The following is a 12,063-nucleotide window of genomic DNA, read 5'->3' as shown; positions in this document are numbered from 1 at the left end:
CACTTTTAACTCAGCCCCGTTGTACCCACTCAGCACAGCACAGGCTCAAAGGCCGGGGCCAAGGGCTCTTTCTGAAGCTGTGCAACACCAGATGTTTTTTTCCGGAGGCCTCAGACACACACGTGCAGCATGCTGTTATTAGAACTGGCTCACACTCCCTGTGCACAGGGAAAAAAAATTAAGGCTGTGCTCAAGCTTCGTTCTCCACTTTGGCATCCAGCATTAAACCAGGCAGGCTCGGTCGGCTTTTGTTTGTTTTTATAGAGTTGCTTATGGACCGTCCCTCCTGCAGCATCCCAGCGGAGCGGAACAATTCCACGCACCAGCTGGATGAGGATTGCTTCATGTGCTGCCAAATATACCACGTACAAACCATGCTGCAGCACCTCTGGGGTGCAGCCTGACAGGCACATGGCAGCTCAGCAACACCCTGCAGCAGCTTGAACCGAGAGGATGCACTGCTTCATTGCTCAGGCTTCCTCCTCTTGGTTTTCCGCCTGGTCTGTCCAGCTCGCCTCTCCCAGCATGGCCCTCTGATGGATTTTTCTTCTCCTGATAATGTTTCCGTCCTCACCTCAGACTGAGCCAAAGACTCATTTTAACTGAAAAAAGGCCGTTTGTCTCAGTATCTTATCATCTCTGTCTCAGTGTCAGCCCAAGCCTTGATGCCTCCTTCCCCCAGCAGCAGGTTTCACTCCTTCATTTGGAATTTCACCCAGCCACCTTTTCTCAGCCACCTCTTGTTTTCCTCCAAGAGTTTCAGAGAAGCACTGCACACCTTGTCATGGTGCTTCCCTGATTTGAAGCTGGCTTCTGCCAGCCAAGACAGGAGCCTCATCAAACCCCTGGTAATGTTTTGGTGAGACTCCCAAGGGTGTAACTGTCCGCATATATCACAAAATTTCCTGCTCCCTGGCATGGCTTCACCTCTGCAGGGCTTCAAGAAGACCTCCACTGGGTAGCACCAGGGATGGTGCCCCCTCCCAAAATGCCCAGTGCCCCAGGTGGGGGTCCTTTCCCCCCCTACCCAAAAGCTGTGGGGTCTTGAACTGCTGTGGTTAATGGTGTGGAGCCTGGGGAGGGCTGGCAGGGCAGGACAGGGTGCTCAGGGCCCAGGTGGGTCACCTGTGGGTGGGGGCATCGGGGTGCAGGTTAGCAGGGGTCTCTGCAGGGCAGGATGGTGAGGACACACGGACATGCCTTCCAGAGCCACGGAAGATGAAATGTGCTTGGCTATGGGAGATCCAGGGAGCTGCAGGGAAAGGCAAGGGATTCCCCCCTCTCTCCTGGAGCCTGGATCCAAAGCCAAAATCTGAGGAGGACTCCAAAATAGCACCACATTCTTGTCCCCTCTTCCTGCAGGTTCTGGGTTCGCTGGGGGATGCTCGATGCACCAGGCTGGTGCCAGCCATATGATTGACAGCCGCCAATCTCCAGCAGCACAGATGTCCTCGGGGGCAGAGTTAGGGCCGCTTCAGCCTTTCTCTCCCCTGTACTCTGGGATGAAGCAGAGCAGAGCTGGGGACTGGGGGGAACCAGAAGCCAGAGGGCTCCAGACCCCGCTGCACCTGCTACCCCGTGGGGGCAAACGCCCGGTGCGCAGGGAGGGGGCATCGGGAGAAGGGGCGAAGAGGGGGCCGGGGCCGGGAGAGGGTGCGAGCCCCGTCCAGCCCCCGCCGGGGTCGGCAGCGCGCTCCGCCCGGACTGCGCCGGGGGCTGCAGCACCGCTGGCGGGGGCTGGACGGGGGGAGAAGGGGGGTCGGGGGGCTTCTCTTTGTCTCCCCGCCCGCGGGGCCGGGGTCGGCGGCCGTGGGAGGGCGGGAGGAGGAGCGCGGCCCGCCCCCGCCGCCGCCGTACAAAAGGGGACGGGCGGGCGGCGGAGCGGCGTGTGCCGCCGGGCAGGGGTAGGGACAAGGACAGGGACAGGCAGGGCAGGGGCCGGGCAGGGCGCAGCGGGCGGCGCTCCGGTCCCCTCCGCAGCGCTGTCCCGGCGGGGCCCCGCGGCCGCCCCGTCCCGCCCCGTCCTGTTCCATCCCATCCCATCCCGTCCCGTCCCATCCCGCTCCGCCGCCGCCGGGCCGGGACCATGCGGCGGGCGCGGGCGCTGCGCCGCCGCGGAGCGCTGCTCGCCTGCCTCTCCTTGGGGACGCTGCTGGCCCTCGCCGATGCCAAGGGTGCCTTCTACCCCCCCGCCGCCCCCCTGCCCTACGGCGGCAGGTACAGCCTCTACACGGCCGGCTCCAGCCCGCAACTCGGCCCCGGCAAGCCCGTGGGCAAGCACAAGTAAGCGACCCTCGGCCGCGGCCGCGCAACCCATGCGGAGGGCACCGGGAACCGCCGCCCCCGGGCACCGAGCCGGGTCTCCGTCGGGCATCCCTTACCGGGAACGGACCGCGGCCAGCGGGCACCGGCCACGCGTCTGGGCTCTACAGGCAGCATCCCCGGGGGATGGGCTGCCGCGGGTACCCAACCCCCGGTGCCGGCCATGGGTGTCTTCCCCAGGGTTCGCCTGCGGGCATTCCTGGCTGGGCAGGAGTCCCTGGGTACCGGCCGCGGGCATCCCTTGCTCCATATCGTGTGCCAGGTACTGAGCAAGGGCTGGCGGCAGCGTAGCAGTGTCCGTGTGTCTCGGTGCCCCCCCTCCATCTAGAGGAGGGTCCGGGAGTTGTGTTTCCAAGAGGGAACGGGCTGCGTGCGGTGGGGACATGTGTGCTACGGTTCCGTGCGGGACGGGGCTGCAGGAGGTGGGGATGCCCGTGTGTGGTTTTGGGGTAGGTGCATGTACCTGCTCTGCGTGACATGGGCGCGGGGGGTCAGGGGTGATGTGCAGGAGGGGAGGAGGGCAGTGCACAGACCTATGTGTGAAAACACAGGTTGGTTTGGAGGGAATTTGCTCATTTGCTTGTAAAATACATACATACTGGAGTTTAAGTATTTTCAAGAAACCTGGAAAGCTCAGGCAGTGAGGAATGTGGTTTTACACATACTGTAGACTTTTTCCGTTCAGTTGCATAAGAGCTGTTACATTGGGGGTGGAGAGGGGGGTGTCGCTTCCCTCTCTGCTTGTTTGCTGGAGCAGTTTCTGTCGGGCTCCTTTGAAAGAGGGAGGATGTGGGGCTATGAACAAGCTGAAATGAATAAAGTAACCCTCAGGACAAACAATACTGGCAGTGCCAGTGAGAGCTTTCAAAAACCCGTAACATTTTCCAGCTGCTCACTCTAAAAACATCAGGCTGGAGCTATAAAACTGCTTGCCACAGGTGAGCGAGAAGGGAAGGGGGTTCTGAGAGGGAGAGCGAGCCAGAACCACACTAACCCAAGCAGTCGCAGGTAGGCAGTGTTAATTAGCAGTGGCTAGTAGATCTGCCTGCACTGGCTACTAGCTAACTTAGGACAGTTGTGGTGTGTTTGTAAGCAGCTCCTGGATTTATGGATTGACGGTGATCCTAAGTTTCCACATGCACACATGAACTCCTTTGCCTCCAGCTAAGAGAAGTGGCTGCCCTTCCTTCTCCTGCGGTCCTGTGCACGGATGAATGACTCACTTGTGCAGGAGCAGGGAGCAGCACAGGGCCCTGCTCACGCTCTGAGCCTGGCAGCCCCTTGCCAGGGCAGAGCCACTCAGGTCTGGGCAGGCTGGAAATGCCAGTCACAGCTGGGAGGTGTGTGCCCATCCCAGGGGATCAAAGGGAGCCCTCGGTGAGGGGCTGGGGTGGATGTGCTGGTGCAGCTCCTGGGGGGAGCAAGTGGGATGTGCTGGGGGTGTGGGATCAGGGGAAGGGAGCAGAGAGAGGCTTGGAGGGAGGATGACCCTGCTCACACCTTGCTGCTTCACGGAGGGAGCTCCAGCCCCGGGTGGGCTGTTGGAGATTGAGTAGCCTGCTCAGGGCCTCTGGACAGGGGCACTGGGAGGCAGCTGGGGTTGCTGCTGCTCAGCTGCCTGGCCACAGGCTGGGATGCAGTCGGAGTTCCCTGGCATGGCCATAACATGGCTTGTGGAGAGCAGCCTCAGGGCTGAGCACAGAAAAGAGCTGCAGAGCCTCAGCCCAGCTCTCATGGGCTTGTCATGATGGTCTGGATGATGTTGAGACACCTCTGGCAGGTGGAGGCAGAGGAAAGGGACTGTGACAGTCAGGATGGAGCAGAAGGATTTGGTAAGAAGGGCTTACCAAAAGTAAGTGGTGTCTCCTGTTCGAATGTGTGTGTGTGCATGCACAGGGTGGGTGTGCACAGCCCTCCCCCAGCCCCACCATGTCACACTCAGGGGCCAGAGCAGCAGGTCTTTGGCTCGCCCTGAGTGGGGAAAGATTGATGAAGGAGGGACAAGAACTGATGGCAAACAGGTGAAGACAAAGTACATTCTCTACCCATTCACCCCAAGCCCCCCAGCTGGCACAGGGGAAGCCATGTCCTCCCGCCTCACTGAACACCTCCCTGCACCTGCAGCTTGCGCTGGCCCATCTGCTCCATCCCGCTGACCTCACGCCTCAGCTCTGCTCTGCATGGTGGGCCTGTGCCCTCCTCTCCTCCCGCTCTGCCGTCTGCCACATCCCCCTGTCCTTAATCCCTGCCTCACCACACATCCCTGCTGTCTCTGCCCCTGTGGACCAAGTCCATCTGCTCCTGCCGGCAGCCCTGCCTTCAGCTGGAACAGCCTTGGCCTCCATCTGTCCTACCAGCAGTCCTGCATCCTTCCCACATACCGCCTTCCTCCCAGCCAACTTATCCTCAGCACCTGGATCTGCTGCTTGGCTCAGGAGAGGTTCTGTGGCTGGAGCTGGCTGGTACCTGTGGCACCCAGCTGCAGGTGGATGGCAGGAGGGATAAAGCTCTCTGTATTGTCCCAGACATCTGAAGGGGTTTCCAGCCTCCATCACAGATCTGCTCCACATCCCTGCCTCCAGGGATCTGCTCCTCCATCCCTGCCCATGATGCTGCAGCCCTACAGAGCCACATCTCCTTTCTGTGCCTGTGGTGGCACCCAAAAGCACAGCAAGGGCTGAAGGCTTTGGGTTGGCCCCTGTGCTGGCAGCACTCCACGAGCTGCAGCAGGACAGACCACCCCTGCCAGGCACTGCTGGAGCTATTTCTGGGGTGCTATTCCCACAACTGCTGCTGTTGGGATTCTGATTGTCCTCACACAGTCTCACCACACAGTCCATGCTGTGCCAAGCACAGCCCAGCTCTGGTGACACCACTAGCAGTGGTGACGATGTGCCTGTGCCTGTGGCTGTGACAGGAACCCTGCTCCTGCAGCGTGGCTGTGATGCCCTTACCCAGCAGCTTCCCAGGCTGGGGGGGCTCCTTCCAGCTCCTGCCACCCAGACCTCGCTGGCAGTGTCCGGCAGTGCAGGCACTGCTGTCAGCTGGGCAGGGGGTGACAGTGTCTTGCTGTGTTTCCCCCCAGGAGCTACTGTGCCTACGTGGTGCAGCGCAACGTGACGTGCACGCTGCAGGACGGGGCCGAGAGCTACGTCAAGGCCGAGTACCACAAGTGCAGCTGGGGACCCAAGTGCCCGGGGAAAGTGCTGTGAGTATGGGGGACACTGGGGCATGCCTCCCTTCCCCTCCCAATGACCTCTCTCTCCTGAGACCCTGTGCCACCTTTCTGACCATGAACCCCCACTTTGCAGGGGCATGGAAAGGAGTTGAAGGACTTTTCCTGGATATGGGAGTTAGTGGCAGGGCCGTGGTGTTGGGAGGAGGCAAGGTGGGACCTGTCAGGAGGGAGAGGGAGCTCTATGCCTCCTCAGAAACTGTCAGGGGAGGTTTAGATTGGATAGCAGGGAAAGGTTTTCACCCAGAGGGCAGCTGAGCACTGGAAAAGGCTCCCCAGGGAAGCTGATCATGGCACCAAGCCTGACAGAGTTGAAGAAACCTTTGGACAATGCTCTCAGGCACATGGTGTGATTTTTGAGAGTGCCCTGTGCAGTTGTTGGGCACAATGATTCTTATGGGTCCCTTCAAACTCAGGATATTCTGTGATTCAGAAATCAATCAGGAAATCATGAGCAGTGGTCAGGTGCCTGTGCATGTGCGTAGGAAAGCAGCTTGTCACAGACCTGCAATGTGGCAGAATGACGGCAGCTCTGCGAGGACCTGACAGAGAGGATGAGGAAATGGAACCCGTGGCTGGGGATGGCTCAGTGCTTCCTGCTCCAGGAAAATACTTGCAAAACTCTTTGCCACCTCGTCAGTGCTGAAGGGAAACACTTTACTGTGCCACAGCCAGATGCGCTGGCGGCGAAGGGCAGACACTGGGGCTTTGTGCTTCACCACCCTCCAGGGATGCTGCTCCATGCGGAAAAGCCATTCTTCTGCATCCTCTCCAGGCCTGAGGAGTGGAGCAGAGCTGAGCACAGAGGAAAACTGGGATGAGGGAAGTTTCTGTCGGAGCCTGGTGCCCGTCCTATGGCAGCTGGCTGGGACTCTCCATGTGCCGGTGGTGCCACGGGCTCTGCTCGCAGCCTCTGCTGGCAGAGACGGGCAGTCAGACCCACTCGCTCACTTGTTCTTTCCATCACAAGTGTTCTAGCAGCATTCGGGGCCTTCAGGACATCCTGCAGCTGCTGGTATCCACGGAGGATATCCCCAAAGCCTCTCCCATCTCCACAGTGTCCTCTGCTTGTCTCCTTCAAGCAAAACCATGGTGAAACCAGAGTGTTTTCTGAGGGCAGATGGACCCACAGCTGAATTTTCTGCAGAGCCTCAGATGCTGCATCCGTGGACTAAAGGGAAACACGGGTTTTCCATGTGCTGGGGCTATCAACTAATGTTTGTGCAGCTGGCTGCAAATACTTCCCCTCGACATGGTTTGGAGCAGTGGAGAAGGAGTTGGAGGTGCCCAAGGGCTTTGAGCTCCTCTGCAGAGGCTGGGATGACACTGAGAAGGTGCTCTGCCTTTTGGAGGCCATCCTCATCCTTGCCTCACCCCCTGACTGTGGCTGGAGCAGCAATCTCCTGTGGTACACCTGGGCAGGTTTCTACACACTACAACAGAAGAAAAGATCATTGAAACTCTGCAGCACCTGTGAAGAGGAGTAACAAGAAGAGCTTGTTTTGAAACTGTCCCTTTGGGAAATTGGTGTTGAGAAATTTTGAAGAGATTCAAAGAGCAGAAGATTTGGGGTTGCTTTATCCCCCTGCCCTGTGGCGTGTATGGAGGTGGCTGTATCTCGCTGGGAGTCAGTGGAAGCAGCATTGCCGGGGGCTGCAGCCTGGGCTGGGGACTCTGTGGATTCGGACAAGGATGTGGATGACAGGGAATCAGCCCCACGTGCTGCCCTGACCAATGGATAAGTGCCTAATGCAGCCCCTCTGCCGCACAGGTGGCTGTGCTGCTCTTCCAAGACCTTCTGCTGAACGTGCTGGAGAAGAACAAGAGGTTGATTGTGTGTGTTGTTGCAAAACAGCAAACTTCAAGATGTTCAGGCCCTGGTAAATTCAGATTGGAAGTTTCCAAAAGACAGGCTTAAAGCACTGGTATTTAGAGGTGGTGAGAAAAGTGCCATCTTCAGCCCTGGATGGCTCAGCTCAGCTGGTGGGGGAGCACAGGTGCCAGCAGGGTCCTGTCCCATCCCTGCTACCCGACAGGGAAGTGCCACAGGAAAGCAGGGAGCAGCTGAATCCTCCCTCATGACTGGTGGGACCCCATTCAGAGCAAGAGCAGAGGGCAAGGTGTGAGGTGGGCTTGCACCTTGTGCGCTGGGTAAGGGAGGATCAGTGCTGTAGTGCCCAAATTCACGATGGAGGGCATCCCAGCTGGGGCAGGAGGCAGTGTAAGGAGCCATCCCTCTGTGCACATCACAGCATTACCCTGGGGACCCTCACCAGGCCAGCCTAAGACCCTTTAGGCTTCCCAGCAAACTGATGCCCTCCACACAGAGAGAAAACACATTTCCAAAAGTATTTCAACCCTCATGGGGGCTTCCAGACAGGATTACTGTTGAGAAGAGGATTTTTTGGATCCCACTAGGTCAATTCAAAGTGCAAAACACTTCTACAAGCAGTCCACTTCCCTCTTGGAAGTGATGTGAGCTTGCAGGGCTTTTGAAATCAGTTCCATCATTTCATCTTGTGCCCTGCTGGGCCAGAAGTCGCCAAACAGTGTGGCATCTGTCACAGTGGTCACCTATCAGGCCAGGGACTGCAGCAATACACTTAGAGCTGCAGTTCTAAATCAACAGCATCCTAGGTTAAAAAATACTCGACCAAAACCCCACTGTAATGCTACATTGAGCTATGGTGCAGCAAGAGCTCTTGGAGAAGGTGGGCCTTGGTCTGCAGGTGCAGCACAAGGGTTTCAGCCGGGCTTTCCCATGTGCCCAGATCTCCCACATCCAACGGGACCGTGACCCTGCTCTATTGCTTGATGTTGAGCTTGCTTCTCTAAACTGTCTTCTCCCTCCCTCCCCTCTCCTGGAAAGGTACCGCACCTTCTTCAGGCCCAAATACAAGATTGGATACAAGACAGTGACCGAGCTGTCCTGGAGGTGCTGCCCGGGCTTCATGGGAGAAGGGTGCCACGACAGCCCGACGGACCAGCCTGGCCTTCTGCCCCAGCATCCCAGCCCTAAAATGCCTCCCGGGCAAAAGATGTTCCCAATGCCCAGACTTCCTCCCTATCCCAAAAGCCACCCTGACCTGTTTCCAGGACCAAAGAAGAACCAATATGGTGAGATATCACTCCTGCTTCATGTCCCCAGGTCACCACTGTAATGCATTCAAACCTCCAGGTTCTCTCTGTTCCAGCAGAGAGCATGAATTTAGCAAAAATTCAGTGGGTGACGTTTTCTATCAGAGACATGACATTTGATTGCTTTGAGGACCACTTGCTTTTAAAATCTTGTTTCTTTCAAAACATGCAGCTTCAAAATTGCCTTTTCTCATTGCTTTAAAGCATTTTCCCATTAATTATGGAGTTGATAGGGTGCATCTCAAGATAAAGCACCCCTGGGATGTTATCACCACCTGCTGTTGAACTTGGGAGCAGAGGGCTGGATACCAAGAGGAAAGAGGGTTTCCTGATATCTTAAGGAGAGATGTGGGCTGAGATTTTGCTGAAATGACAATAACAGAGGGCAGGACACATGGTCATTATGGGAAAGGACTTGAAGGAGGGAAGTTAAAGGAGCACCAGCCCTTACTGTTCCCTCTCTATTTCTTTCCCTGTGCAGGCAGGAAGCTGCCCGGCCTCTTCGGGGACCGCCTGGATCGGCTGGAGGAGGAGGTGAGGCGCCTTTCCCAGTCCTACAACAGCCTGCACACCATGGTGAGTGGGCTGGGAGACCGCCTGCGGTTGGCCATCCAGGAGGACACCACCAAGATGATAGGCTCCCTGATGAACAGCCCAGGCACACCAGACTCATCCGTGGGCTTTGGCATCATCCCCGACGGCCTGGTGGATGTGGCGGACAAAGCTGACATCGCCACGTACCCTCCCGTGGGGGAGATCCTGACCAAAGTGATGGAGGTGAGCGACGTGCTGAAAACCAAGGCAGATCTGCTGCACGAGGTTCGGGGCATGGTCCTGGACCACGACGGGCAGATCAAGCACCTGCTGGAGTCTGCCCGGCCCTCGCCCCTCACCTCCATCGACCTGCTGGAGGAGTACGTGGACACGAGGCTGAGCAACCTGCGTGGAGAGCTGCTTGATGGCTTCGAGAAGAAGCTGGGCAAGATCCAGACCACATGTGATTTCCGCATCCAAGAGGTGCGGCAGCAGTGCGAGGAGGAGAAAGCTGCCAACCTGCGGCTGCAGCAGACGCTGGATGGGAAGGAGCTGGAGATTAAGAAAGAGATCTCCCAGCTGGAGACCCAGATCCAAGGGCTGACGGTGGTGGAAAGCTGCTGCAGCAACCTGGACTACCTCACTGAGCGCATGAACATCCTTGAGAAAGGCCTTCACAGCATCTCTGAGTCCCAGAAGAACCTGCACTCACGCCTGGATGGAGAAATCTCCACTGTCACCCTAGGGAACCTCTTTGAAGGGCGCTTTGAGGACCTGGAAGCCAGACTCAATGCTACAGAGAGGGAAACAGGGAGCTGCTGCTCTGGTATAGAGGACAGCATGAGAGGCACGGTGGTGGCAGAGGTGGATGGCATGAGGACTGCTTTTGAAGACAAAATGCAGACCCTGGAGGACAGGTTCATGACCATAGTGGGGGAGCTGAACAATGTCAGTTCTCCCATGGGAATGGACGGAGCAGTGGTGCCCGTGCTGGAAGGGGAGCTTGCCAGCATGAGGAAACGGACGGATGAGACACTGGAGGTGTTGCAGAATCGCCTCATCACGCTGGAGAGCACTTGCTCCCTGGGCTGTACCTCGGCCTCGAAAGATGTGGAGACCTTCCGGACAGAGATTGAGGATTGCCAGAACAAGAACCAGGACCTGCTCCTCCGGATGGACAGCAACTACGACCTCTTGCGCAAGCTGAACGCCACCATCCTGGAGATCCAGCGGCGAATCGAGGAGGAAGCATCGGGGGCTTTGCAAGGGGAGATCACCTTGCTAAAGATCAACCTGAACACCGTGAGCAAGTCTCTGACAGGGCTCAAGGACTCTGTCTCCCAGTACTCAGACACCGTGACGCATGTCAACTCCTCACTGGATGAGCACGAGCGGAAGATTGAGGATGAGGTCCACTCCATCCAGGAGAAAGTCAATGACCAAGGCTCTCAGCTTTTCTTCAGCAACCGCCGTGTCCTGAACCTCAAGGGAGAACTGGAGCGACTCAAAGCCAGGATTGTCAGCGACCTGAGCTCCTGCAAGAATGTGGCCCATGGCCTGCAGCAGGAGGTCTCTCACTTCGACGAGCGGGTGGCGCGGGTGGAGAGCGCCTGCAGCAGGCTGGGGGCCATCACCGGCAGCCTGGACGACATCAGGGAGGAACTGGAGAAACACACGGGCAGTCTGTGGGACTACATGGACCACATGAACGGGACACTGGCTGCCCACTCTCAGGAAATAACAGGACTGAAGGACAACCTCCTTGACTGCCAAGCCAAAGTCTCTGAGCTGGCAGAACAGGTCGGGCACTTGGAAGAGAAGGCGGAGAGGAGGCAGCATTAGCCACACTGCCATGCCATGTCTTCCTTCTCCTGCTGTGAAGGACAGGATTAACTTATATCACACAGACTTGCTCCAATGTGACAACAGTTCTTGGGATAATTTTTTTATGAAAAGCTGCTACATTTTTTTTTCCCTTACTCTTGTTGGCCCCAGTTCTCCTTAACTCTGCCATGCTGGTATTCCCTTCCTGATGCTCGGTAGCTGCCCTTACTCTGGTGCAGCAGTGTCACTGCCTCCTGGCCGGGGGTATTGCTTTGGCTCTGGGGCTGATGACCCCAGAAGGACAATTCAGGAATAAGCTGGAGGCGGGAACATTTTTTTCAATTTTATTTTTGTGGATTTATCATTTCTTGAAGAATAAAACCCTGTAGTTATCAGTTGAGGAATAGTTTCTCTGACCTAAAGACCACCTGCATCTTAATCCAGGGACTGAGCAGAGCCAGGGCTCCTTGCAGGGAACAAAACTCACCACAGGAATTGCAGATTTCAAAGAACACACGTATTCACACGTCCCTCCGGGAACTGGCTTCCCTTCTCTGAGATGGCAGCCCTCCTTGTGTATGGTAAATCCATTTATAATGCTCCCTCCTCCATGCAGATGCACATGCCTTATGGAGCTTATGAGGGTGTGCGTTGGGAAAACACACATATGCATATGTGTATATATATATACATGGTATGTGTATGTATATTTTTGAACAATCCTTATGTCATGGTGCTCATCCGATTTCAGTTTCCTAATGCTGCCCCCATGTCCTTTGCCATATCCCAAAGACCCACACTGAGTAGCTAAAACCTGTGGCAGCAGTGTTTGGGGAGAGCCCCACGGCCCCTGGGGCTGCTGTGCTTTGCAGTCCCACTTTGCTGGGCTTTCTGGTTACACCTGGGACTGACATGATGGGTTATGGAAAACACGTGTCTTCCCCGAGGAGAGGTGGGTCCGTAGGTGTCTGCAGAGACCAAGCTGGGCACAGAGCAGTCCTGTCCTCCAG

General features: G+C 56.9%; 1 protein-coding gene across 1 annotated transcript; it reads left to right on the top strand.

The window, feature by feature from the left end:
* The first annotated feature begins 2,085 nt into the window (after positions 1–2,085).
* On the top strand, positions 2,086–11,448 carry EMILIN3 (elastin microfibril interfacer 3). The gene is made up of 4 exons (XM_039563728.1): positions 2,086–2,283; positions 5,408–5,530; positions 8,427–8,674; positions 9,177–11,448. The coding sequence occupies exons 1-4, from the start codon at positions 2,087–2,089 to the stop codon at positions 11,069–11,071; spliced, it is 2,463 nt and encodes an 820-aa protein (XP_039419662.1). The 5' UTR covers position 2,086; the 3' UTR covers positions 11,072–11,448.
* The last annotated feature ends 615 nt before the right edge of the window (positions 11,449–12,063 follow it).

The sequence above is a fragment of the Corvus cornix genome, chromosome 20 (assembly GCF_000738735.6).
Source record: "Corvus cornix cornix isolate S_Up_H32 chromosome 20, ASM73873v5, whole genome shotgun sequence".
In the NCBI taxonomy this organism is placed as follows: domain Eukaryota; kingdom Metazoa; phylum Chordata; class Aves; order Passeriformes; family Corvidae; genus Corvus; species Corvus cornix.
This window is presented reverse-complemented; position numbering and strand designations above follow the sequence as displayed.

Bases quoted from the DNA above. Each gene is read 5' to 3' on its own strand.
- EMILIN3 (XM_039563728.1), top strand. From the start codon at position 2,087: ATGCGGCGGGCGCGGGCGCTGCGCCGCCGCGGAGCGCTGCTCGCCTGC. The intron at 2,284-5,407 runs GTAAGCGACCCT...GTTTCCCCCCAG, and splicing joins AAGCCCGTGGGCAAGCACAA to GAGCTACTGTGCCTACGTGG. The intron at 8,675-9,176 runs GTGAGATATCAC...TTCCCTGTGCAG, and splicing joins ACCAAAGAAGAACCAATATG to GCAGGAAGCTGCCCGGCCTC.